Source organism: the organism of the source record quoted next, unplaced genomic scaffold (genome assembly GCF_019419815.1).
Source record: "Pyrus x bretschneideri cultivar Hongxiangsu unplaced genomic scaffold, Pyrus_bretschneideri_v1 Contig11, whole genome shotgun sequence".
NCBI classification, from domain to species: domain Eukaryota; kingdom Viridiplantae; phylum Streptophyta; class Magnoliopsida; order Rosales; family Rosaceae; genus Pyrus; species Pyrus x bretschneideri.
The window spans coordinates 3243169-3269780 of record NW_025999402.1 but is presented as its reverse complement, the minus strand read 5'-3'; the positions used below and the strand labels follow the sequence as shown (position 1 = coordinate 3269780).

At 37.3% G+C, this 26612-nt stretch overlaps 6 protein-coding genes across 7 annotated transcripts; all 6 read left to right on the top strand.

Moving 5' to 3' along the window:
- The first annotated feature begins 1915 nt into the window (after positions 1–1915).
- Positions 1916–5391, top strand: LOC103966342 (probable envelope ADP,ATP carrier protein, chloroplastic). 2 transcript variants are annotated; one of them, XM_009379503.3, is made up of 10 exons: positions 1916–2375; positions 2892–2948; positions 3239–3301; positions 3409–3465; positions 3555–3638; positions 3877–3945; positions 4026–4138; positions 4227–4396; positions 4642–4720; positions 4891–5391. In XM_009379503.3, exons 1-10 carry the CDS (start codon positions 2025–2027, stop codon positions 4988–4990), a joined length of 1143 nt encoding a protein of 380 aa, XP_009377778.2. In that variant the 5' UTR covers positions 1916–2024; the 3' UTR covers positions 4991–5391. The 2 variants fall into 2 exon arrangements, with proteins under 2 accessions (XP_009377778.2, XP_048428473.1); XM_048572516.1 differs by having other exon boundaries at positions 4642–4768.
- Positions 5392–5743: 352 nt separating this feature from the next.
- Positions 5744–9426, top strand: LOC103966346 (protein root UVB sensitive 5). Its single transcript, XM_009379508.3, is given in 16 exon segments — positions 5744–6138; positions 6228–6287; positions 6396–6553; positions 6655–6755; positions 6846–6904; positions 7116–7162; positions 7244–7322; positions 7410–7428; positions 7430–7483; positions 7684–7773; positions 7947–8006; positions 8120–8233; positions 8340–8400; positions 8487–8605; positions 8709–8801; positions 8896–9426. Coding segments are annotated over 16 exon segments (1521 nt in total). The 5' UTR covers positions 5744–5962; the 3' UTR covers positions 9127–9426.
- Positions 9427–12033: 2607 nt separating this feature from the next.
- On the top strand, positions 12034–15499 carry LOC103966345 (E3 ubiquitin-protein ligase AIRP2). Its single transcript, XM_009379506.3, has 6 exons — positions 12034–12544; positions 13370–13520; positions 13670–13736; positions 13850–14084; positions 14523–14726; positions 14994–15499. The coding sequence occupies exons 1-6, from the start codon at positions 12420–12422 to the stop codon at positions 15139–15141; spliced, it is 930 nt and encodes a 309-aa protein (XP_009377781.2). The 5' UTR covers positions 12034–12419; the 3' UTR covers positions 15142–15499.
- A 434-nt stretch (positions 15500–15933) lies between these two features.
- LOC103966344 (chlorophyll a-b binding protein CP29.1, chloroplastic) lies at positions 15934–17618 on the top strand. Its single transcript, XM_009379505.3, has 2 exons — positions 15934–16480; positions 17096–17618. The coding sequence occupies exons 1-2, from the start codon at positions 15980–15982 to the stop codon at positions 17453–17455; spliced, it is 861 nt and encodes a 286-aa protein (XP_009377780.1). The 5' UTR covers positions 15934–15979; the 3' UTR covers positions 17456–17618.
- Positions 17619–18389: 771 nt separating this feature from the next.
- On the top strand, positions 18390–20405 carry LOC103966343 (mitochondrial inner membrane protease subunit 2). Its single transcript, XM_009379504.3, has 5 exons — positions 18390–18605; positions 18758–18974; positions 19063–19135; positions 19230–19395; positions 19916–20405. Exons 2-5 carry the CDS (start codon positions 18809–18811, stop codon positions 20021–20023), a joined length of 513 nt encoding a protein of 170 aa, XP_009377779.2. The 5' UTR covers positions 18390–18605; positions 18758–18808; the 3' UTR covers positions 20024–20405.
- A 3115-nt stretch (positions 20406–23520) lies between these two features.
- On the top strand, positions 23521–26190 carry LOC103966347 (protein yippee-like). The gene is made up of 6 exons (XM_009379510.3): positions 23521–23676; positions 23901–24040; positions 25140–25183; positions 25609–25717; positions 25821–25876; positions 25948–26190. Exons 2-6 carry the CDS (start codon positions 23945–23947, stop codon positions 26027–26029), a joined length of 387 nt encoding a protein of 128 aa, XP_009377785.1. The 5' UTR covers positions 23521–23676; positions 23901–23944; the 3' UTR covers positions 26030–26190.
- Positions 26191–26612: the final 422 nt, after the last annotated feature.

Genomic DNA, 26612 nt, shown 5'->3' with positions numbered 1-26612 from the left:
GGTTGTGAAACAAAATTTGTAAGTGCTAATTGATTTTTCAATCTAAGTATCTGTTATTTTGATTCTATGTTAATTATTATACTATTAACAAGAGTAATTTTTGTCCACCACTATACAAATATTGCCGATATACCTTTTTGTCCACCATAATATAAAAATGTTGTGCACCCTTTTAATATAGCCATTAATCCACATGCTACAAAATATATTGATCAGTTCATATTTTCTATACAGCATTAAATAATTAAGCATATTTTTTTATACGAGATTGATATTCTAAATTATTCTAATTTAATGAGATAAGTCATTAAACGTATATGAGATATATACGCGATTTTTAATGGCTTAACTCACAAGGTATTCTACTTTAGAGAAGGGCTAAGCTGAGGAGGGCTACTGCATATGCCTTTCTAGGAGCATTATGATCTGCAAATTAAATGGTCCCTTTTGAAGTCTTTATTGGTCTTATTTTTATTGTGCATCTTGTGATCACGTTTGGAACTACAAGGGCAATCACTCGGATGTCCCCCAACCCAACTCGGGAACAAACTGGGGGGAACTATAGCATGGGGAATTTCCACGTCTCGTCGCAAGGCTCATTATTAATTGTGGGTCATAGGGCGGGAAGCTTTATCTGATCAAGGGTCGGGGCACAAGAGTCCTGGTAAATCCAGGTGCGAAGAACCTTGAAATCAAGCACCCTTGTGGCCCTCTTCACTAGAGTTCGAGGCTCCCCTACCCTTCTTCCCTTCTTCACAAAACCCCACTTAAACTGTTGACAAAAAAAGGACTAAACCGCACAACATGTTACTCATTACTAACTACTAAACTCTACACAAATATTATACATTATCAACTAAATCAGTAACAGTATTGCGATAACATAAACAAGTTTCTCAAATTTTATGAAATGAGTTCATCATCTTCTATATATATAAAGTGCACCCCAATATGGTGAAACATTCAAAATACCTTGAATTGTCCTTTAAGAATTTCAAAAATTACAATTCAACCAAACTGAGTTAAAGTAATTTACCACATTTTAATTTTCAATGAATTTAAACTTAAAATTTTAGGGAAAAAAAAAAAAAAAAACTCCCACATTAGTGAGTGGCTAGGTTTCATGTTTTCATGTGGCAAGAGGCTAATCTATGTATATAAAGTGAGCATCCCAATATGGTGAAACATTCAAAATACTATAAATTGTCCTTTAAGAATTTCAAAAATTACAATTGAACCAAAATAAAATAAAATAAAATAATTCACCACGTTTTAATTTTTAATGAATTTAAATTTAAAACTTTAGAAAAAAAAACAAAAACTCCCATGTTAGTGGGTGGTTAGGTTTCATGGTTTTGCTTTATTTCTTTCTTTTTAATAAAAATATAAATTAGTTTTTCAATCCAACAATACATTACTATGTGAAGAAATACGTCATGTGATGAAAAATTTCCATCCATCTAAGTCATTCCCATATATTGTCACTTAGTACTACGGTATAGTGATATTTCTCTTCACTTGTAAGTAAGAGGTCTTATGTTTAATTCTCGCCAAAAGCAAATTTGAACCATATTATTACAAGCCCATTGTGAGATTAACCCTTATCTCTAATGTAGATAATATCGTTTGTTTTAAAAGAAAAGTAGTTGCCATATATTATACAAAGCCCAATTATACATAAAGAGAATTGTTATTAGCAATTCAAAAATCTTATTATACATTCCTCACAAATATATTTTTCTTTTTAATTATAGAAACTTTAAAATATCAAATAAGATTTTTAGAACGCGTAATAACAATTCCTTACGTAATATAAGCAAATGAACAAGGCCCCCAAAGGTCGCCTCCTTTTTAGAACACGCGCATTTCTTTCCATAGCAAATAATATATACGCGCCTGTCTCTACGGGTTTGAGAGTCGGAACAAAGTGTACCTTCCCGTGCTCTGCTCTCTCTCGCTCTGCAACTGCCTCCCTCGCCTTATCCCTTCACTCTTCCACCTCCCTTTTTCAAAATTCCCGCGCCATGGTCGAAGATTCCAGAGCCATTGTATCATGGCGGAGCATCCCGAGCCTCAACACCTCCCGCTGTGCCCTCACCGACGCCGCGGACCACCACGAACCGCTGTGGACGACCGCGCAGCTCAGCTTCAGCAGCGGCGGCAGTACTCGGTGCAATTTCACCTGCATTTCGGTGGCGGAAAGGGGAGAACAGAGGAACGAGTTTTCGCCGACCTCGGCTCAGCTGTTGAAGCATCCGTTGGCTATTCTCGCATGCGTGCCCAAAGACGTTGCTCTGTTTGCTGCCGGAGCCGTCGCTGGAGCCGCCGCTAAGAGCGTCACGGCTCCGCTTGACCGCATCAAGATTCTTATGCAGGTGCTCTTAATCTCTCTCTCTCTCTCTCTCTGCCTTTAATTTTATTACATTTCCGACAATTTTATTACCCGATATGCTTCCGTACGGCGTCGTATGCAGAGATTGTAGCGGCCCTTTGCCTTTTGCTTTCTGGTTTCGGTGAAAATACAGATAGAATGTTCAAAAGTTGTTGCTTCTGGGAAATTAAAGAAGGCATTCGTTACAAAATTTAGAATTTTTATGTGCATTTGTGAATTTTGGAAGTAGCTAATTTGAGAAAATAGCATAGAACAGAATACATTACTCTGGAATTTTCAAAAGTAATTCTGGGTGGTTGCTTTTGCTGCAAGGAAGGCAAAGATTTCTGATTGCGGGGAAAAAAATTCAATATTTGAGTTGTTATTCTGTTAATTGCGTTGTGGTTAAGGGCCGTAAGGTAGTAGCAAATCGTATTCTTCACTATTGCTTTCGATCTAAATCAAGTAGTAGTTTAATTGGAAATGTTCAGTACTCGAAAATCTGTTCACATCTTTGCAGACTCATGGCGTGCGAGTTGGGCAACAAAGCGCTAAGAAGGCTATCAGTTTTGTCGAGGTATGTTATGGTTGGTCCGGACCAGCCTCTGGCTCTGCCCAGTTTTTAAAACCTCATAAATTATATGCATTTGTCTTACAGTCATGCATTCAGCTCCATTGCCTGCTCGCTAATTTCTCATATTGTGGTTTTGTGGCTTACATAATGTAGATTTAAGATTTTTTCAAGAGTTGCGTAGTTTATGGTCTTTCAAAATTTTATTACTTTATTATTAACATATCTTTTAGAAGCATTTGACATTATCCTGTATGATCACCTCCTCATGTTTAATGTCGGGTCATACCCTGCAGGCTATAACAATGATAGGGAAGGAAGAAGGGATTAAAGGGTACTGGAAAGGCAACCTTCCTCAGGTTCTTTGCTGATTAAATTTCCCATTTTGTTATATTACTTTCCTATGCTCTACGGAAGGGTTTGCTTGAGTTGCATTTAATTTTTGAAAATTCTTTTGATTGTTTAGGTGATACGGATTCTCCCTTACAGTGCTGTCCAGCTTTTTGCTTATGAAGCTTATAAGGTAATAGTGAAACCCTCTTTACGAAAATGTTTCGTATAACATTCCATGTATTCAGAAGTTAAAGCTTCTTTTTTAATTTGATTTTGAAGAAACTCTTTAGGGGCAAAGATGGTGAGCTATCTCTTATAGGAAGACTTGCAGCAGGTGCTTGTGCTGGCATGACATCCACCTTTGTGAGTAATACATTTATAGTCATTTGTGGTACTGCGACATTTTTATTTGATGAGCCTTTTCGTGTTATCATCAACCTGTTTGTCAGGGTAGTACTCCATGGAACATGTAAACCGTTTATTTTACTTCTAAAGTCTACTCTATGGGTAGTCTTTAATATTGTTGATTTTTTTATCTACCTTTTTTCGTTCTACCTGTTACGTCGAACTATTCAAAGATGTACCATTTTCCTCCTTGTAGGTAACATACCCATTGGATGTTCTGAGGTTGCGCCTAGCAGTTGAACCAGGGTACCGAACTATGTCTGAGGTATGACTGACCTGATAGTGTTATTTATGAATAGCTGCCATTATCATCATGAAAGATGAATTTTGAAGTGTTGTTTCCAGATTGCCTTAAACATGCTAAAAGAGGAAGGAGTTGCATCCTTCTACTATGGTCTTGGACCTTCTCTAATTGGAATTGCTCCATATATTGCTGTGAACTTTTGCATTTTTGACTTGTGAGTCCACCCGTACCTCATTCTTTGTCACAATAAGGATAATACAATAATGTATTCTATGTTAGTTATAGTTGTCTTTGGATTGCAGGGTGAAGAAGTCTCTACCGGAGGATTTTCAAAAGAAAGCTGAAGCATCTCTATTAACGGGTTTGGTATCAGCTTCCCTTGCCACACTCACATGTTATCCTTTGGACACAGTGAGAAGACAGATGCAAATGAAGGGCACACCTTACAAGTCGGTTTTGGATGCCATTCCAGGTAAACCCATGGTGTTAAATATTTTTACCATCTGGCACTGAGATACAAGTGACGCATGGTGTTAAATATTTTCACACATGTTCTCTCTATTAACGGGTTTGTCTGTGTGTGTGTGTGTGACTCAAGTTATGGTATATAGGAAAATTTTATTATCTTGTTCTTCGCTTCTGTCTCTGTTTGTAATGAAGTTACATTTTTAGGTCCATAGTCAAAGTCATTGATATGAGTTGATGTTGCTTGTGCAGGTATTGTGGAGCGTGATGGACTTGTAGGCTTATATAGGGGTTTCTTGCCTAATGCTTTGAAAACTTTACCGAATAGCAGGTTCCATGCACACCCTGTCTATTGTTTCCCTCTCGCATTATGTTAAAAGTATATGTCGAATGATCTCATACCTAAGCGCAGTTTTGGTTATTGTTCCATGCTTGGGGATCTATCGATGCTTCAAGCCTCGTACTGTATTAGCTGATGAAATCTCCTTCTTTCAACTGCAGCATTAGGCTCACTACTTACGACATGGTCAAGCGTCTCATTTCAACCAGCCAAAAAGAGTTTCAGAGAATTGTGGAGGAAAATCGCAGTAAACACCGTTAAAAGGCTGTCAGTTGAACAGTCCAACATTTTGTGCTGCTGTATTGTATTTGGCTCACCAAACTACGCGAGTACTAGGAGGCTTAACCTTCACCAAATTTTGTTCCCGACATCATGTGGGACTTGTATTGTGAGGACTGAGCTGCCCAGTGAATGCTTTGTTCCGAGGTTCTATTTTTGTAGGACAATCATTAGTTCTAGTTCTAGTTCTAGTTAGGTTGCCTATTTTTTATGGAATTTTGTATTCCACCTGGCTATGCAGTGAGTTTGAGATTATGTTAGGTAGAAAATCTTGTTGTAATGTAATCGCTACAGGTAATGGAAGCTGTTTTGATTATAATTTTCATGTAGTAATTCTTTTCTTGGCTCAGTTATATCAGAATTGAACACACGATATTATAACACGTCAACATGTCTATGACACTTAGTTTATAAATTTTATGACTGCTGAAAAATGTGTCTGGGCAAGTATTACGGCAAAAAACTCGTTTCTGTTGCATCAATTTCTAGGCTAATAATACAAAGTTTTGTGAAAATACATTGACGGTATATGTCAGGAGGAATTGCATGAAACGAGAACTCAAAGTGATGGTATCTTAAATTAATCACACAACTTCGACAAAAAAAAAAAAATTAATCACAGACACCTTGTTGGTATCATAAGTTAAAATGCGGGTAACGGGTTTGGACACCACCACATTGGCATCCCCTTCTCACTTTAAAGCCTCCATTCAGGGGGCCAAACGAGGTCGTTTTGGAAGGCGGGTAAGTAGGCATAAACTCCGTTATCAATGTCCGTACAGTTTGGGTGGTAGAGGATCGAAGAGAGATGGAAGATAGATTTGACCGTTATTTCCGTTTTGCTGCAGCGAGCAGTGGAGATTTGGAGAAGAAGAAGACTGACTCTGCAGCTTCTGTAACCTCAAAAACCCTAATTAAACCCCCCCCTTTTCAACGTCCTTCAAACAAATCGCAATGCCTTGTGGCGCTGCTGCTCTGCAACTCTCGCTTCCTACCTGCGCTTTCAACAAATCTTCTCGAAAGCCTCTCAATTTCAGACATTGCCGTTTCCGAACCGTCGCATCCTCCTCCTCCTCCTCCTCCTCTCAAGACGGAGATGTTAACGACGAAAATCGAGCCGGAAACGGCAGGTAAGAGTTCTCTGTTTGGCTCCCGAGAAAATTTTTGCAGGAAAAGAAAAAGAGTAGGATTGGATTGTAAATTCGTGTTTTTTTAACAGAAATCAACGGCAGACGCAAGTGATTTTAGTGGAGAGATATGGAAATGGCACTGCTAAGAGGTCAGATTGCAAATTTGAAATTTGATTAACCTGTTCAAATTTTAAACCCCCAAATGTTGTTGATTTCTGTGCTGTTTTTATTGAATTGTGGTTTGGTTTCGCGAGCAGGTATGTGGTAGATGATGAATTTCAAGTGCAGACATTTGTCGAGGACGAACTTATTGGTTCGGTATCAGATAGTTCCGGGAGCTCACATTTCAACAACGAAAAATTATCATGGCTTCCGGATATTGTCAAAGATTTTATCTTTCCTGCAGGCTTCCCAGGTGACTGACATACCTTTATTTAATAGATTGTATAGAAGAATAGACCTAAACATGATTCGCGGTGCTAAGTTTTTAACTTCGTGCTTTTCACTTTCGTGCAGGATCGGTTTCTGATGATTATTTGTTGTACATGTTGTTACAGTTCCCTACCAATGTTACTGCATGGATATGCCATACCTTAGTCACATCTAGTCTCCTAAAGGTTGGTTGGTTAGTTAGTTAGTTAGTTAGTGGATGAATCATTTGTCTTTTGAAAATGGTGTTTTACATTGTAATCATGCGCTACTTGCAGGCTGTCGGTGTTGGCTCTTTCTCAGGCAGTACGGCTGCTGCTTCAGCGGCTGCTATAAGGTGGATATTCCTTTTTGTTTTCTGTATCTTTAATTTTTGTGGAATCATACGTGCAAGTTACGTTCAACTTCTAGGATTTGAATCTAGAGATTTGCCTAAGACTCGAAAGCAAAGGACATCATCTGTTCAGCATGTTTTATGTATAAAGCAACGTTTGTGTATCAATTCTTTTTGTTAGACTGAACTGTAGGCTATAAGATTGTTTCTGCAGATGGGTTTCAAAAGATGGAATTGGAGCTGTTGGACGCTTATTTATCGGTTTGCCAATCATAAAGAGAGCTAAATGGAATACAAGGTTATGTGCTGAATTTTGTCAGTGACTATGCTCTCCTTTTTCAGGTGGGCGATTTGGAAATGTTTTTGATGATGATCCAAAGCAGTGGCGCTTGTATGCAGACTTTATTGGCAGTGCTGGAAGGTTCATCTAACAAACTTTCTGTTGGATATTGCATGATTGAAATTAAAATGAATTGTTGGGTGATTAGATTTTTAATATATTATGCAGTATTTTCGATCTTACTACACCAGTTGTATCCTGCCTATTTCCTGCCATTGGCATCTCTCGGAAATCTTGCAAAGGTATAGAACTGCTATCCTATGATGCCTAGATTGGTTGTACAATCACATCTGCAGCACTAGCTTCTGTTATCTCTATAAGTTTGGTTCCTGAAAAATGCATTATTCCCTCTAGTCATTTTAATCCTATATTTTTCAACCATAGCAGCATTCAGCTGATGATTGAGTATTCCAATATTTACATGATGTTGGCATCTAAACAGGCTGTTGCGAGAGGGCTAAAAGATCCTTCAAACCGTGTTATTCAAAATCATTTTGCAGTTGAGGGAAATCTTGGGGAGATAGCAGCAAAGGTCATTTTTAGTTAACTTAATCAAACTTCACATAGTTATTTAGTCAACAAAAGAAGACAAAAGCTTCTCGTGATTTAGTAAAGCAATATTGCCTCGCTATATCTTTTCCCCTTTCATTGAACTATTTTTAAAAGAGACCGCTCTTCTCATAATTAATTGATCAAATGTTTCAGGAGGAAGTATGGGAAGTGGCTGCTCAGCTGCTTGGCTTGGGCTTGGGCATACTGTTCCTCGTAAGTTATTTTGTTTTTGATGATGATCTTTATTCTCTAGAAAGTAATGTGAACTTAGCAGTGACCAGCTTCTTTTTTTGATGTATTTAAATGATCTAGAATCGTGAATGCAGGATACCCCAGGCCTTGTAAAAGCATACCCAGTATTGGCAACGACATGGACGTTCATGCGACTACTACATCTTTGGTTACGTTATCAATCACTTTCTGTTCTCCAATTTAACTCGGTAAGACTGTCTCTCTCTTGCACTGGATAATAAGGGGAAAACTAGGAGATTTGATATAAGGGTTAGTTCATGTACAAACTATTCTTTATGTTTTACTTTCTTACAGCTAAATCTTAAGCGTGCTCGTCTACTGATTAAATCGCATGTATTACATTCTATTGTACCTGGTAAGATATGTACCTTTTTCTTATCCTCTGCTTATAGAGATGTTATATCATAAACAATGACCTTTCTCTCTGGTGGTTTAATTTAGGTGTTGTTGATTGCAATAGGGAAGAAAACATATTAATATGGCAAAGATTCATGAAACCACGAATTACATTTGGTGTGCCCTTGGAGGAGATGATTTCTGGAGAGAGAGCCGCTCCTATGGTAAAGTTTACGCTTACAAACATCTCACCATCTGTGTTTGTCAGTGGTTTGTTATACAGTCCTTCATTCTTTTATCTTCTCGTCTTTCATCCCTTAATAACAGGTGAAGGAACTTCTGGAATTATACGCAAAGGAGAAGTATATTCTTGTCGTGAACCAACAAATAAGCGAGTTTGAGGTCTTTGTTTCGTTCAAGGTATGCATATAAATTGCTAGTAAGGGTATACAGAAGATTGTTGTTCTCAACTTTTCATCCACCTTGAAATGACAAAAGAATAATATTAATGCAGGTTGGAGCTACGAGTATCTCGGTCTTACGAAGTGTGTGGCAGGCTTATTGGCTCCATGCCAACTGGAATAGCTTAGGAAATGCATTTGACCAACTTACAGAAAGCCGGTTGGAGATGGAAGACCGGTTCGAGGACTTCATCCAGCAGTTAAATGGAAGTGGATGGGATACAAATCAAATGAATCTGAAGGTCCCCAAGGAAATCTCGCTTGATGAATTGAACCCCGCTTGAGTTTTCATATACCGGCATCAAAATAGGCATGTAGGTTTCACAGATGACAGAACAAGCACCAAGGTTGATGAGTTTGGATAGTTCTTCCAAGAAGTAAATTGTACCAAGGTGAGGTCTGGATCAATTCCTAACCCCCAGAAGGATGGACTGCAGTGACAAAGCCACCAGCTGATCCTTTTTTGTATAAGAAAATTACAAAAAAAAATACAATTTTGTACCACTTTAGAACAGCCAAGTTTGTCCATAAAACATTTAAGTAAGCAACATGCCACATCAACCTATATTATATAATTTTATTTACTTAAATTGGCCATACTATTAGAGATATTGTCTTAGAAGTTACATTTTATGTTAATCTAGTGATAAGGATCTTGCACGGCAAGGTTTCAACTTGGATCATTTTAGAAGGTTTCTGCCTGTTGCCCATACTCTAGCCTTGGATTATCTCAATAAACAGCTTACTACTCACTACTCATCCAATCAGTGGCAAAGTAAAAGAATTAAGAATTAAACCAAATATTTCCTATATAATTTAACTAAAGAAGCGATTGTCAAGAGTTTGTAGCTCAAACGGTAAAAGCTTTTACTTCAGCACACGTCCCATATTTGTACTTCTCTCTCTCTCAATATCTCTGGCATTAAAAAATGAGTAAATTGTTGTTTAACCTCTAAACTATTATCCTAGTTGATATTGAACCTTTAACTATTTGAAATTAGCCATTAACCCCTCCCGGTCAAATTCGATGAAGTTTCTCCACCTTGCTGTCAAATACTGGCACGTGAATCAATCTTGTGGGTAAAGTCATGCTAGTATTTAACATCAAAGTGGATGTAATGTCATCGAATATTTCAGTGAGTGGTTAATTGGTTGATTTTTTTTATTTACTTGATTTTTATTTTTTTGTAACAAAAAGTTTGAGGGAAGATTGCCTACTCTCACCACCGTCACTAGGGCATACCCACAACCTCAAGCCGGAAAAGACTTATGTGTGACATCTAACTGCCAGCTGTCACAAGTAAGGATTTACATAAGAATTTACAAGTCGCGCACCAACGAGAACTGCTAGCAGCGGGGATCCAACTTGGATTGGGGTTAACCACAAGCACGTCCTTACCAACTGAACCAACCCTGATTCACAGAGTTAATTTATTAAAAAAAATATTCAGAGAATCAATTTCTAGTGGGATAATAGTTCACGCGATTGAACCACAGTTTAACCATAAAAAATATAAGGGTTAATAGATCCCAGTGCTATTGATCTTATATTTGAAAAGAATTTGTGATGCATAATAGTCCATCGAGCACTTAATTATATACAACTTGTATTAGTGGTTTGATGTCGAATCACAAAAAGGGAATGCTTGCCCTTGTTTGCAGCCAAGTTAATTAATTTGTTGATCATATATGCAATCTCTCTTGGGTTGCCTTGTCATTATCATCCAATTAATCAATCATTAAGTCTCTAATCCTTAATTGATTGCATTTGCTTGCGTTTGTTAGTTCAATGCTTAATGTATGTTAGTAGTGGTATTTGATGAAGATAATTCTAATTTGTACACCATCTTGTTAATAACTATACGTTGGTCGTCAAAATTTTAGCATGTCTACTCTAATATCACGTTAAGATTTTAAATTAGCAGTTCTCATTTCTAATCAATATTAATATTGTCTTTAACTTAATCATTTGAATATACCAGCATGTACGAAGTTTTATGCACGTTTTAGCAGTACAAAATGCCGTAATTTTTTTATGATATTTTTTATTGGCAACTCCGCACCGTGCAGCATAAGAAAAAATGTGTTAATCTTGATAATTATTTTATTTTCTGCTTAGTGTTTGTTAAACAATGTTGGTGGACAATAATTAATTTCTAAAGCAATAGAAATACATTAATATGGACTACAACTCTGCAAGAAACCTCCTTTTTAATGGCATATATATATATATAATCTTTCCCCATCAGGGAACCACCATCCCAAATGGTTCTAGCATTACCATACATTAACAATGAGATACATTATATATTAACTATAGTTAATCTGTCTTAACATTGATTACCTATATTATGTTTGATGATAATATTTTTATGTGTACTTAGAACACTTATCACGTGTGGTACTATTTATAAGTTGATATATCATACATTCAGGTTTCCCTTAATTTACTTTGATTATTTTACTGTATTTATGCCTTGCATCCAAGAAATGCACCTCATACGCCTCAAACAAAATTGACTGAAGCAATAAAAGAAAAGTAATTTATATAAAACGAAATTATCATTACGTAACATTCTAATTCAATAATACAATTTCTACTAAAAAAATCTCTACAAAAAACGAACTCTATTCGTTGTACAAACTGATAGAGTTCTATTCACATGGGGCATGAAAACAAAATGTCCGAGTCGCTATATTATATCAATTATTTTCCACATAATAGGCCAATAATAATACCATACTCCCGACTCCATGATGAACAAGGGAAGAGATTCCTACGGATCTCTCCGTCCAAATTCTAAGAATTTAGAAAATTGGATTCTAAAAATTTGATTTAACGATTACAACTATTATAACTTTTAAAGAAACTTTCTATTTATAATTGTTGGATGAAATTTCAAAACTCTGAATATCTAAATTCCTAAAATTTGATGAAAGAGATTCGGAGAACAATGTTACAATACAGCTCAGAGAGCCCCGTCGCTTCACCAATCACGACACGTCGCGCTTGAAACAACCACCAAACGCGGGACCCACAAACAAACGGTCGCACCAGATCGTCACACCAACAGCTCGAATATGGCTTCGTCCCTGTCACCGTGCACGTAGCACCTCTGCACCCCACCGCCTCAGCGACGTCGTTTTCCGCAAACACAAATCGCGAGTCGGTAGGCTAAACGGTCACTCGCGCGGTGATGATGAAAGATATCGGCAAACGGCCTCGTCGTGAATCTCGAAGCGGGTAGAGAAGGGTAAATTAGTTATTTCACAATTAATATTTTCTTTTCTGTTCTTTTTCGCTCTTCTTTTCTTCATTAATAGACTGTTACGTGTGCTCTAAGCGAAAACCAAGTAAGCCCCAACCCCTCTCTCTCTCTCTCTCTCTCTAAAACCCTTCTCAGTGTGCACGATTCTCTCTCTCTCTAACGCCTGAGGAGTTACAGATTCACAAACACAAAAACCAGTTTTATAAGTTTTGATCTGATTTTTCTTCCGGTTGTAGAGAGAGAAAGGGTCATATATTTTCTGCTGTTTTTGGAGAGAGAGGATTTTTGAGGTGGGTGGGGAGTGATGGATGTTTAGGGTTTTCTATGGGAGGGATGAGAAAATAGTACAAACGATCAAGAAAAGCAAAATGCGCAAGTCTTTCAAGGATTCTATCAAGGCACTCGAAGCTGATATCCAGTTCGCCAACACTCTGTAAGAACTCCTGTTCTTTCTCTCAAATTTCATCCCTTTTTGTTAATTTTTGTAAAACTTTCAGATTCTGGGTCGTACCCAATTCCCAATTTTTCTTTTGGGTTTATGTGATTTTTATGGAAAATTATCGTACTAGCAATTTGATGATTTTTCAGAATTTGGGTTCTCTGTTTCACATAATTTTTGTTAATCTCTTATGTTTCTGGATTTTTTTCATGTACTTAGTATTGCAGAATTTACTCATACTTCTATATGTTGAACAATTCACTACTGGATATTACTGTTACTGTATAAGGGTCTGAGCTTTCTTGCATCCATTTTTCATGTCCTTGTAAGTAGAGAATTATCGAATAATTCAAAATTTAAAAATAAGTGATCCAGCTCCAGACCCACAATTTACAATTTGAGGATGTGAGGCTGGTTGCTATCGATTCTTAGCATACTTGTAGAATTTCGGTTTCCAATGTTAGGCTCGATGTATCCAAACTGCCTCTTGATTTGGTAGTTGTTCTTGTTCAAACTCTTACTATTTGGTATAGGGGGATTTGAGCTTGTTCTTTCTGCTTTTACGTGGATATTGTGGGACCTGCAATTAGGTATTTTCCGATAAGTTGGGTAACTTATTTCGGTAGAACTTCAAATCTGCAGTTAATTTTGATCCTGTCCTCTTCACATCTTGCCAATCTGGGAACTTTTGTTGGTCCACTGCATAATCTAATGTTTTACTTTCTGAAAATTTTGTTTTGATGCATCATTTGCTTTGGAATTTTCTGAGGGAGATATGCATCTTATGGGTTTTATCCATTGAAATTTTATTGTATACAGGGCTTCTGATTATCCGAGGGAATACGACGGGGCCTGCCTCCAAATGAGACTATCCTATAGGCCGGCCGCACAATTCTTCTGGTTTCTTATTCGGTGGACTGATTGTCACCTTGCTGGAGCCTTGGGATTGCTCAGAATTCTAATATACAAGGTGAATTGCAGTTTATTCCACGCCTATGTGATGTTATTTTAGCTTAGTTGATAGATAGTGACCCCTCCGTCCAACTTTTAATCTGGTGTATTGGTAATAAAGAATGGTAGCTTCTTGTCTTTGCTGTGATGGTGTCAATTTTGTCGCAGGCGTACGAGGATGGGAAGACCACCATGTCTATTCATGAAAGAGAAGCTAGTCTAAAAGAGTTCTACGGTAAGTAAATTGATGGCGATTTGTGTTCTTTTATTCGAATTCTTGAACAGAAGTGTTTATAAAATAACGATGTACAACTGTTTAGCAATCCCATTTTGGCTGTTTCAAAACAGGCGTGATATTTCCCTCGTTATTGCAACTCCAGAGAGGAATGACTGATGTAGAAGATAGGAAACAGAAAGAAATCTTATCCGCCAAGTACAAGAGAAAAAATGAGACGGACAAAGGAAAGCTCACCGAAATTGATTTAGAGCGAGAAGAAGAATGTGGTATTTGCATGGAGATGAACAGCAAGGTTGTATTGCCCAATTGCAGTCATTCTATGTGTATGAAGTGCTACCGAAACTGGTAAGCAGCTGTTACTTTGTCCTTCTTTTTCCCCTTTTGCTTGTTGATTTTATTTTCTCATTTTTCTTAACGAAAGCACAAGTGGTTGAAGATTCTAGTAATCTTTACTTGCACATAGATAGGCTGAAATTTGGCTGAAACACAATAATTTAGATCGGTATACTTCGAAATTTAGCAGTTGATATACCAGATGACGGAAATATTTCTTGGGTAGACGTTTCTATACTGCAAGAGTGAATTACAGTTAGAGACAAACACTAACAAGAATGAATTGAAAGTGAGAAGATGATGTTCGGTTCTCGTAAGTGATAACATAGCACGAAGGTCGAGTCATCACTAGCATATATAATCGGAATCTAAGACGTATGTTTTTCCTTTGGCTACATCAATTCATGCAAATATGCACAGCTGAGAAGATTTCCCCTTTGATTTATCTAGGCGTACACGGTCTCAATCGTGCCCCTTCTGCCGGGACAGTCTCAAAAGAGTCAACTCAAGTGATCTTTGGATCTACACCAGCAACAGCGAGATTGTTGATCTGTCTGCAATCTCTAGGGAGAATTCGAAGAGACTTTTTATGTACATCGATAAGCTTCCTCTCATCGCCCCAAATCCTGCGTTTGTTTCGTATGATCTTCGTCGGTAAGGGGTTTATACTCGCATGTTCTTTCGGTCCTTGTTATCAGTAAGGACAATTAACAGGGGCTGGAGTATCAACGGGGACATTCTCATTACAATTCTTTCCATATTTCCCATTTAAATTGGAAAATGTAAATAGTGTTGCATTACTTTGACAATTTTTTCTTTAATTTGTAATTAATTGCAATACTACCATTTTATTTGTGTTAGTTTAGAGGTTCCTTATCTTTGTAAGCAAGCATGAAAGTTGTTTTCTTTATTGGTGGAAAGGCAAGGCGGAACACGGTGTGTAAGCAACCAGTTCCCGATTTTTCTTCCAAGGGCCGGGAACCTGTTTGGTGGAAGATGCGGCGCTGCCGCACGCACATCGATCATCCAGACCGCGGTAGACGCCGTGCCGATAGTGACCTACACATGATTCATTACAATTTTCAGATGCTTATGCACAAGCTCTCTTAAAAAGACAATGACGCATCTAAAGCTGAACATTACAACATAGAATCAACTGTTCAGATATTAATATCCAAAAGAGGTGAGCATATATGTACAGAAACAAGTGCATTTTGATGGCGATTGCTTGATCCTATGTAGTACTAGCTTGGTACTGATGAGTTTTAAAAGAAAAAAAAACGGGTATAAAAAAAAAAAAAATGTGTTTGATAAACATTCAACTTCAGCATTTTGTTTCACAGTTTTGGATGAAAAAAAACTAAAAGTAGTGATAAAAATAAACCTTGATATGTAAGTTATTTTCTAATCTTATGGGTTTATGCTAAGACAACTTGGGTCTTCCTTGTGGATTGAGCTTTAGGAAAACACCTTTATCTCACATAATTACAGTTTTAGGTAAAAAAAAAAGTTAAAAGTAGTGGTAAAAATAAATTACTCGTTTAAGGAAAAAAAAAGTCGAGCAATGCTCTGTTGTACAAAATTAATACGAAATGGAAGAAAATCACTGAGGAAGTGGCAACCACAAGAAAAAAACAAACTAGATTTTATGGTACTTGTAACCTCAGCCACAAGAAATGCCACAACAGTCAAGTGTGTCCAAATTTCCAAAACCCTCCCTTCAGATAAGGCAAAGATAAGGCCGATACCCTCGCAGCCGTCAGATGGATACTCTCCTCAATCCAACGCCCACGAACCCGCCACACCGGATCATCCATTCGAACCCGATAAAATACTTCAACTTCCACCTCCACATAAATCCCAATCAAATTCACTTAAAACATACATTGCAATCTTAGCACACAACCATGGCAACAACCACAGCTGCTGCCGCCGCTGCATCCTCATTCATCGGGACACGCCTTCCGACCGACGCGTACTCGAACTCGGGACGGGTCCAGGCCCGTTTCGGATTCGGCGCCAAGAAGCCCAAGAAAACAAAACCCACTTTCTCAACAGACCGCCCGCTCTGGTACCCGGGCGCCAAGGCTCCTGAATGGCTGGACGGGAGCTTGGTGGGCGACTACGGGTTCGACCCGTTCGGTTTGGGCAAACCCGCGGAGTATTTGCAGTACGACTACGACGGGTTGGACCAGAATTTGGCCAAGAACTTGGCGGGTGACATTATCGGGACCCGAACAGAAACCGCGGACGTCCAGTCGACGCCGTTTCAGCCTTACACGGAGGTGTTTGGGCTGCAGAGGTTTAGGGAGTGCGAGCTGATTCATGGAAGGTGGGCCATGCTCGCCACGCTCGGTGCTCTCACTGTTGAGTCCCTCACCGGGATCACATGGCAAGACGCCGGAAAGGTAATTAACTTCCATTTTGCATGTTTTGATTTGGCGCCAAATCAAATTGACTATATTCTACCTCGTTTCGAAGTTCGTAATTTGATTCACTCCTCACGATCACTTAAATAGAAAAAATTCAGAGAGCAACAAAGAAACAAATTAGGCTCTTTCTATGGTTATCACGCCGATTAATTCGTTTGAAAATTAATAAATAATGTCTAGACCTGCTTATGCGCTCGTCTAATCTGCTCATACTTGTCTAAGTATCTGCCTAGGTTATATCTCTCACTTAGACATAAAATACATAATTTTTAGTTTGCATTTTTTTTTAAATAAATTTTAAGACACTTGTTGAATACTTTTCATTAACTTCTAATACTTTATAATTTATATATTATTCTATTTTGCAAGTTAGTATCTCAATAAAATTATGTATTTTTTAAGTAGAAATAGACACTTATTTATACAATAATAAAATTTTTTAAATCCAACCTTAGCCTTAGGCTCTAACCCACCACCTGGCTAATGTCTAGTATCTTTTAAAACCTTCAAGGACGATGCTTACATGAAGTGTATTTTTTCGCCTGTTCACTTCACCCAGTCAACACTAATTATGTTGACCTATTTGTACAGGTGGAGCTCATCGAAGGATCATCCTACTTGGGTCAACCACTGCCTTTCTCACTAACCACGTTGATCTGGATCGAAGTTCTAGTGATTGGCTACATCGAGTTCCAGAGGAACGCCGAGCTCGACCCGGAAAAGAGGTTGTACCCGGGTGGCAAGTTCTTCGACCCGTTGGGTCTTGCTGCTGACCCGGAAAAGAAGGCCACTCTTCAGCTGGCCGAAATCAAGCACGCCCGCCTCGCCATGGTTGCGTTCCTGGGGTTTGCCGTGCAAGCCGCCGTCACCGGGAAGGGACCACTTAACAACTGGGCTACCCATTTGAGTGACCCGCTCCACACCACCATTATTGACGCCTTCTCTTCTTAGAGAAGTATCTTTATGTGCATATCATGTTTGGTTTTTTAATCAGTAGACCATGATCATGTACCGTTGGTTAATCAGCTGAATCATGATATGTACTGCTTAAGCTTGTAAAGATTGTGATGGGATCAAAGGATTAGTGTACGCAATGGCATGTGAGCTTTTCCTACTTGCTAAATGACTACATGGTTGATATGTTACATTGCTTGCTTTAGACGTAAAACAATTTATTTCGAGTTAATAAGTATATTTTTTAACCACCATGAGATGACTCAGTGGTTGAGGATGAATTCTAAACTCGTATTTTACATGACACTTTCTGAGTTTGATTTGGACGTTCATGAATCACATGATGGTGACTAGGGAAGGTTGAAATGCCTCTATGAGTCTTCCTAGCCTCCGATATGATGGACTTATGTGTCGAAATCATGAAGTCATCAACTAGTCATTTTTTAAGGTAGAAAAAGTTAACCTTTTTTTCACTTTATATACTTGATTGAAAATAAACATATTGCATTCACCAATTTCTTTTAGCCTTGATCGACTATTTAAGATGTTCTTATGGGTGAATAAAATCTAATTACAATTATCTAATTGAAAAATTCAAAACCCTAAGGACCCAATTGAAGAAAAGAAAACATAGCATATCAAGTTCGAGATTCAACCATAATAACATAACTTACCAATTTGGCGACGAATAAGAATCTCACTCCATATAAAATATCGTTTTTCTTTTAAAAAAACGATCGAAACTGCAATAAATCAACTTAATTGGAGTCATTTTTTTATCGCGTAAAAAAAAAAATAGAGTTCTACAAGGTTTTGTAGCTCAAATGACGAAGAATATTTATCACTGCAACCGGTGTAGATTCAAACTCCCCTCCTACAGTAGTCTTAACTCTTTGATTGGATTGGGCTTAGAATTCCCAATTTTGCAACTTCAAACGGCCCAAATCCGGTAAAATTCAAATCCCTTGAGCAAAAAGCATCTGTTAGCTCAAAATCCGGAAAATATTCCAGACTTCGCTTCTCCTCCAAATCACGAGTCCACGACGGCGGCAGTACACGACCTCCTCCTCCCTCCTCATCTCCATTAACGAAGGCTCCCGCCGGCGAAGGAAGCTTCTTCGACAGCTAATTCGAAACATTCCTAATGGTAACCTTCTCCTTTCCCTCTCGTCCATTGGGCTCAGCAGGTGTTTGATTGTTTGCCTCTGAGAGACTGGATACTGTTTTTGCTTGTATAAATCTTTTACGTTAGCTATGAACTGTCTTTTATGTTTGGTAAATTTGATGATAATGTTACAGATGGTTCCATGTTGCGCATGAAATGTGAATATTTACGGAAAAAGATTGGACATGGGAACTCGGAGTGGTTTGTGGAATTTCGGCAACAAGTTTTTCACATGTGGGATCATAGGCTTATATGTTTCAGACCGATTTGCGAGTGTTGCTCCGGTGCGCGGTTCCTCTATGTCGCCTACGTTAAACCCTGGAACTACTTCTTTGATGGGCTTGCCAATTGGTTGGTATATTGAAAGATATCTTATTAAGATTGTTGTGCTGTGCAATGTGATGGTTTATTTAGTGGTCTGATTGTGATTTGGTTGCAGATGACTATGTTTTGGTGGAGAAACGGTGTCTTCAAAGCTACAAGTTTTCACATGGTGACGTGGTAGTTTTCCGGTAATTTTTGCCCCCAATGTTGCTCGAATACCATTTGTGTCTGCCTGTCTGGTGAATTGTAATAAGAAACTAGACTTGTTGGAACATTTTGCAGCTCCCCAAGTAACCACAAGGAGAGTCACATAAAGAGAATAACTGCCTTACCTGGTGAGTGGATTGGAACACGTCGTTCCTATGATGTGGTGAAAATTCCAGAAGGACATTGTTGGGTTGAGGGAGACAATTCATCTTCTAGCTTGGATTCAAAGTCGTTTGGACCAGTAAGTTCCCCTTACTGCTAAGTTTGTGCACTACAAACAAGTAGTTTAGCTGATAGTATAATTTATTATCATGGCCTTCATTAGTTTGATTTGCTGCCTAAGATGTGAAACCCTTCGCAGACTAGGTATCTGAACTTACTTCTGTATATTTATGGCAAATCACTCTGCTTGTTTATGCATACTCTAAAAAATTTTGAAATGCGGAGTAGGATGGAAATCGTTTAAATGAGACAGTATGTTATTTCAGGACATGATAAAGTTGAAATGCTGTATAGGTAATTAGTTTGGCATTAGCACAAGACTTATCATTTTGAAAGAAGTTTGCAACGCGAGGTTATGCTAGATGTTTTTGTAATGCTTGACATGTTTTAGGAATTTCTTTCAGAAGTTACCTATGATCATTTTCGTTCAATTGTCTGCATCAGAATTCATATTGCATTTTTGCAAATTAATTTGAAAATGTTGGCTTTCTTCTACTTTTTGGACACTTTGGCTAAGTTAAACAAGCTGTTGTTGGCAGATTCCTCTGGGTTTAGTTCAAGGAAGGGTTACCCACATTGTGTGGCCTCCTCAGAGAATGGGTGCTGTTGAGAGAATAACACCGCAAGACACGATTTCATCGTCATAGTTGGACACACCTGCTGATCCCCACTTTTGAACGGGAGAACATATACTTTTTCTTTCTGGAGTTCTTATATTTTGACCATTTGCCATGGCAGCAGCCTTTTATTGGAATATTATTAGTCAAGGAAGATCAAGTAAGGTCGTTTGAACTTCCGGCCCTCCTCGAGGTTTAGCCATCAGCTCATCAAGTTCCTTGTCTTAGCTCTTGTTTGGTTCTCTATCTAGTTATTTTCTTGTGCTAAATCTCGTCCACTGGTCAATTTAACAGTCTCTAGATTATTGATTCAACAAAAACTTCGTTTCAAGAAAAACTTAGTTTCGTTGTGAGTTAATTTTTTGTAAACTGGTTTGATTTCATTTAGAGGCTGGGGAAGTTTTGCTTTGTACCCTGACCTAGCGGTAGCCCTTCGTTGAGGCGGCTTGCCCCTTCCCTGGAGTTGGATCCAGTTGCGTGGTGAAACTAACTCTGGTACCAATTACTAAGAGCTTCTACTTCCCCCTAAAAATCTACTTGTAAGGGAAGGGTGACCAAGAGCTCCTTAAACCACTTCAAGAATTAAGGTACATTATATGATGTGGGATCACCGAGCTCTAAGAGCAATTACGTATTTATCTCTCATCACAGCGTGAATAGTCACGTGATAACAAGGATAAACACATGACTGCATAAAACTAGTGATGGTATAAATTTTCTCGTCAAAAGAGGAAAACAAAGGCGAAAGAAAAAAGTTGCAAGTCTAGTGTTCTAAATAAAAAGCCCCACTTAGGGCTGCTTAGGCCTCACCTAGATGTTAGGTGGTTTGTCACTGTCATGATTAATTTATAGGCATTTAAAATATAAGAATGAGCGTAGACCGCCTAGGTTGCAACTTTTACATAGATAAAAAATAGATAACTTTTATTTTATATTTTATGTATCGCTAAACAATTATGTATTTTTTTTAAGTATAAATAAACATTTTTATATGTTATATAATATATTTAATTACAGAAGTCTAGACGTTTAGGCACTGGACTTGTGGAACCATGTCTAGTTGGATTGGGTTGGCCTTTTCTGCTTTGGTCTAGTCACACCAAGTGAAACGTTTCCTTCGTGTCCTTTGGCACCGTCTTGGGAAAGGGATTGGTGAATTGTATATTTCTCTCCGTTCTCCAGCCAAATCAGAGTCTCATTGGTTTCATGGCATGTCCCGCTAAATAATGGCTTTCTCCTCCTCGCACTCTTTCTCCAACCCCTTTCTACCGTCGCCTTTTCCTATTGGCGACGAGTTGTTTTACCAAACAATAGGCCATGAGAATTCTTCCTCTTTTTTCTTTTTCCTCAAACGGAGGTATTTTTTCTTTTGAAAAGTTTTAAACATGTGCAAACCTTATTTATTTCTGAAAAATAATAATAATAATAATAATAACGTGATGCATATGAACGTACTCACGTTAGTGGAGTGATCTCCTAACGTTTGAGTTTGAATCTCTTTTTCCCTTTTAGTGCAGTTTAGATTAGATCAGAGTTAAAGATTATTTGTATAAGAATAATAATGAAATACATTGTCTTTTTAATCTGAGGAGTCATTATCCGATAGTGATGCAAAGACTATTAATTAACAGTTTCTAGATTAACATACAATAGGCCATGAGAATTCTTCCTTTTTTTCTTTTTCCTCAAATGGAGGTATTTTTTCTTTTGAAAAGTTTTAAACATGTGCAAACCTTATTTATTTCAGAAAAATAATAATAATAACGTGATGCATATGAACGTAGTCACGTTAGCGAGTGGAGTGATCTCCTAACACTTGAGTTTGAATCTCTTTTTCCCTTTTAGTGCAGTTTAAATTAGATCAGAGTTAAAGATTATTTGTATAAGAATAATAATGAAATACATTGTCTTTTTAATCAGAGGAGTCATTATCCGATAGTGATGCAAAGACTATTAATTAACAGTGTTTAGATTAACATACAATAGGCCATGAGAATTCTTCCTTTTTTTCTTTTTCCTCACATGGAGGTATTTTTTCTTTTGAAAAGTTTTAAACATGTGCAAACCTTATTTATTTCAGAAAAATAATAATAATAACGTGATGCATATGAACGTAGTCACGTTAGCGAGTGGAGTGATCTCCTAACGCTTGAGTTTGAATCTTTTTTTCCCTCTTAGTGCAGTTTAGATTAGATTAGAGTTAAAGATTGTTTGTATAAGAATAATAATGAAATACATTGTCTTTTTAATCAGAGGAGTCATTATCCGATAGTGATGCAAAGACTATTAATTAACAGTGTTTAGATTAACATACAATAGGCCATGAGAATTCTTCCTTTTTTTCTTTTTCCTCAAATGGAGGTATTTTTTCTTTTGAAAAGTTTTAAACATGTGCAAACCTTATTTATTTCAGAAAAATAATAATAATAACGTGATGCATATGAACGTAGTCACGTTAGCGAGTGGAGTGATCTCCTAACGCTTGAGTTTGAATCTTTTTTTCCCTCTTAGTGCAGTTTAGATTAGATTAGAGTTAAAGATTGTTTGTATAAGAATAATAATGAAATACATTGTCTTTTTAATTCTAGGAGTCGTTATCCGATAGTGATGCAAAGACTATTAATTAACAGTTTCTAGATTAACATACAATAGGCCATGATAATTCTTCCTCTTTTTTCTTTTTCCTCAAATGGAGGTATTTTTTCTTTTGAAAAGTTTTAAACATGTCCAAACCTTATTTCTTTCAGAAAAATAATAATAATAACGTGATGCATATGAACGTAGTCACGTTAGCGAGTGGAGTGATCTCCTAACGCTTGAGTTTGAATCTCTTTTTCCCTTTTAGTGCAGTTTAGATTAGATTAGAGTTAAATATTGTTTGTATAAGAATAATAATGAAATACATTGTCTTTTTAATCTGACGAGTCGTTATCCGATAGTGATGCAAAGACTATTAATTAACAGTTTCTAGATTAACATATCAAATTAAAAGAAGGATACTAACTTTTTTTTTTTTTAGTAAATCGACAAAGCCACACAATAGGCAACCTAATTTGGTATCAAATTCACCATCCACGAAATTCAAACGTAAGACCTTTCACTTTGAAGTGAAGAGAAATACCATCAAACCGTAGTACTAAGTGGCAGAAGGATACTAACTTTTAAATACAAGCAAATTTGAAAAACACTAATGCTAATCATTGTGAAGTTAAACTTACATCTCTTTTCTTTAGTATAGATAATAACATTTGTTAAAAAAAAAAACGTATCATTTATTTTGCTAACTCTAACGAGGGACGAGAGATTAGCGATAAACAACCCAACATACCAAAACAAGGCCTTCCAAATCCACCCAACACATAGATTTTCCTGGTATTAATCTTTTCTTTAAAATCTACATTTTTTTCCTTGAAGTTATCAGATTCATTCTAATTTAATTTTGTTTTAAAAAAAAAAAATTACATTTCTATAATTTAAAGACAAATTATTTTACTTAAAAAAGATAAAAGAAATAAAAATGAAATAATGAAAAAAGTTAATTGTCTTATTGTATATTTACACTCGGAAAAGCACTTTCTCTGTTTAAAAGCTGGCACTTCTCGTCTTCTCAATTCTCGATGAAAGCCTTCGTTTCTCTTCAGCTACCTCTGTAACTACCGGCAAAGATCACACAAAACCCATTTGTGCGTCGTCGTTCTGTTCTTCTTCTTGTTCTTCATATCACACAGTTATTGGAAGTACATGCCTGCATTGTACACCTTTTCTTTCTTTTTTTCGTTATTTTTTCCCTTAAATTTTCAGGTTTTAATCACATTGACGCTTCTCAAATTGTCGTCGACATAATTTCTGGGTTTCGTTTGGAATGCTTGAATTTCTAACATGGCGGCCGATCTTGGTGTTTTTGCAGGAAAGAAAATCAAGAAATTAAGGAAGCTGAATTGTTTTGAGAAAATGGGAAGGCTGTTTGTGACCACTCTTGAGGAAAACATGTATAGCTGCAAGCACTGCAGAACCCATCTCGGTCTTGTGGACGACGTAATCTCTAAGGTCCGAAATGGCCTTCTCCGTGATTCTGTTTGTTATGGATTGTTACTGTTTATTTGCATAATGCACTCTACCTACACATTCATGAACTCTGTGAAATTGGGATGCATTGTTGTGATATGTAAATCTGTGGCGATTTTCGAAGAGAGATTTATCGGTATTAGGTGTATGAATGTAATTTGTGTGGGTCTAATCATTGGATATATAGGAGTTGTGATATGTACATTGTTGGTTTTAGGTATTTTTTTGGAGTGTTTTGTTTGTGATATTGAGGAGTTGGGGTACCTTTATACCGTAGCGCAATGCGATCGTTCATGTTCAAAGTGGTTGACATTGATAGCTTAAACATTGGGTTGATTCTCGGTTCCTTCTTTTATTCGTGGTGCAGGGTTTCATTTCCTAATTGTGTTTATGCCTCATTACAATCAGCTTTGGCTTCTTGTGAAATGGCTTGCACGTTTGATGAACGGATAGGCAAAATGCTCAAAATTTAGAACCTTTATCTGTAAAGCCTCTTTGATGATACTGGATTTAATTATGCAAATCTAGAAACACAGATTATGGCTTTACTTGCTGGAGAAGAATTAGGTACTTAATTCCTGCTAAGATTAGGTCGAAGATATCTACTTTACACTTTCCTGGTTTTATAGTTAACTTTGGCTGGAAGATTAGATGGGAACTTGCGTCTCTGTTCTCTAAGACTCTAATTCTAGACCAAAATGTTGTCCGGGTTACTTGCCTTATTGTTGTTTCAACGTCAACTATATGGAAACAAAAGCGATGCAGTTTAGTAGCTCTTTAATTATTTATTTGCGCACTATAATAACTCTTAAATTCTGGTTAACTGTAAGTAGCTTGAACATCCCTGTAAATATTGTATCGGTGTAAAACTTATGCGGCAAAGCTGTATTTATACTGTCCTGATTACATTACCCATCTGAGAGCAGCAAGGTTTTTCTTGGCTTGTCTTTTTCAATCATATCTTCCCACTTCTTGCTTTATGCTTGAGTACATTAATCCCTCTTTTAAGATGTTATATGTTTGATATCAGGATTGATTAGTGACATTCGAACCCTGTGATTTGCTTTTGTTTTTGTTCCAGTCTTTTCACTGCAGACATGGAAAGGCTTATCTTTTCGATAAAGTGTAAGTGCAGTACTATTTTAATGTTGAAATTTTGAAATTGATTCATCCATAGCTATGCTGATGCATGCTTATGTACTTTTAGGGTCATGGGTGTGCAAGTTATTTTGGTCTCACTTGTGACAAAAAACTTGCTCATTCTATGTGCACGTATTTTTTCTTGTCCACCGATACAGAATGACTTATAGCAGCAAACCAAACATGGTTTGACGTTGGCCAGAAGATTTATTCATGTTGATAAATTTGAGAGCTTAACTTTAAGGATGGAAAAAGAAAGAGAATAATGAATCAATGACAACATAATATATTTGTCTCAAAAAAGCATTTTCGTTCACTTGAATCCTATGAAGGCGGCTTATGCATAACTCACACTTACTGCAGCTTATACATATGAATGCTGAATTAACCTTTCGTTTCCCCAATGGCAGTGTAAATGTCACACTTGGAGAGCAAGAAGAGCGGATCATGATAACAGGATTGCATACCGTTGCTGACATATTTTGTGTTTCATGTGGCTCAAATGTGGGGTGGAAATATGTAAGAAGATATTTTCTCCAAAGCTATGTTTTTTGTGTTGATATTTACAGTTCTTTCATCGCTGATGGCTGTATGAAACTCATATTTTGGTTATCGGTTTCAGGAGGCTGCACATGAGAAATCCCAGAAGTACAAGGAAGGAAAGTTTATCCTTGAGAGGTAAAACCAAATTGGTGTCTGTGGTTGCTGCATTAAAAGTTTTTAGAGTGATTTTCTTTGTTCTTTAGCAGATTTCAGATTCTCGGTCCTGATGGAAGCAACTACTCGATTGCTCTCGAAGCTCAGATTGGTGGAAGCGATGGTGATGACTGATGAGGCTTTGATTTACCATCCATTCAGGAAAATTGAACTATTAATTTCAAATGTAAATTCTTAGCAACCTATTTTCTTTCGTCGAGTAGGCTACTGGGATTAAAAATGTCTTCATCGATGATGTAGGCCAGGACTCTTTAAGTTCTTCGTACCGTCGTGAATTGCTAATTGTTTTAGAACATGGTCATTGAATACCAATACAGAACAGTTAATCAAGTTCTCGGATAAAAAAAATTAGTGTACATCTGGTTTGCTATTGCTTTTAGGTTCATTGGAGATGAATCCCCATGTGACGAGACTGAATCTCTAGTCTTTTTCGCATAGCCAAATTACGTGACTAGTAAGACACTCGTACGGGGATATATTCCGAAAGATAGGGCAAATGGCCTCATGGATTCAAGTTCTTGAACTAAGTACACTCTCGATGCTTATCCTATTCAACTGATTTCTCGATTGGTAAAAGAAACTATACGGAGTAGTAAATTTAATCTTAAAAAGAGACTACTAGTGCAGCAGGATTGTAGGAGAAGTGATTTAAAGCATTTGCCTCTGCACTCTCGAGGTTTGACTTTCTCTTCTTAAA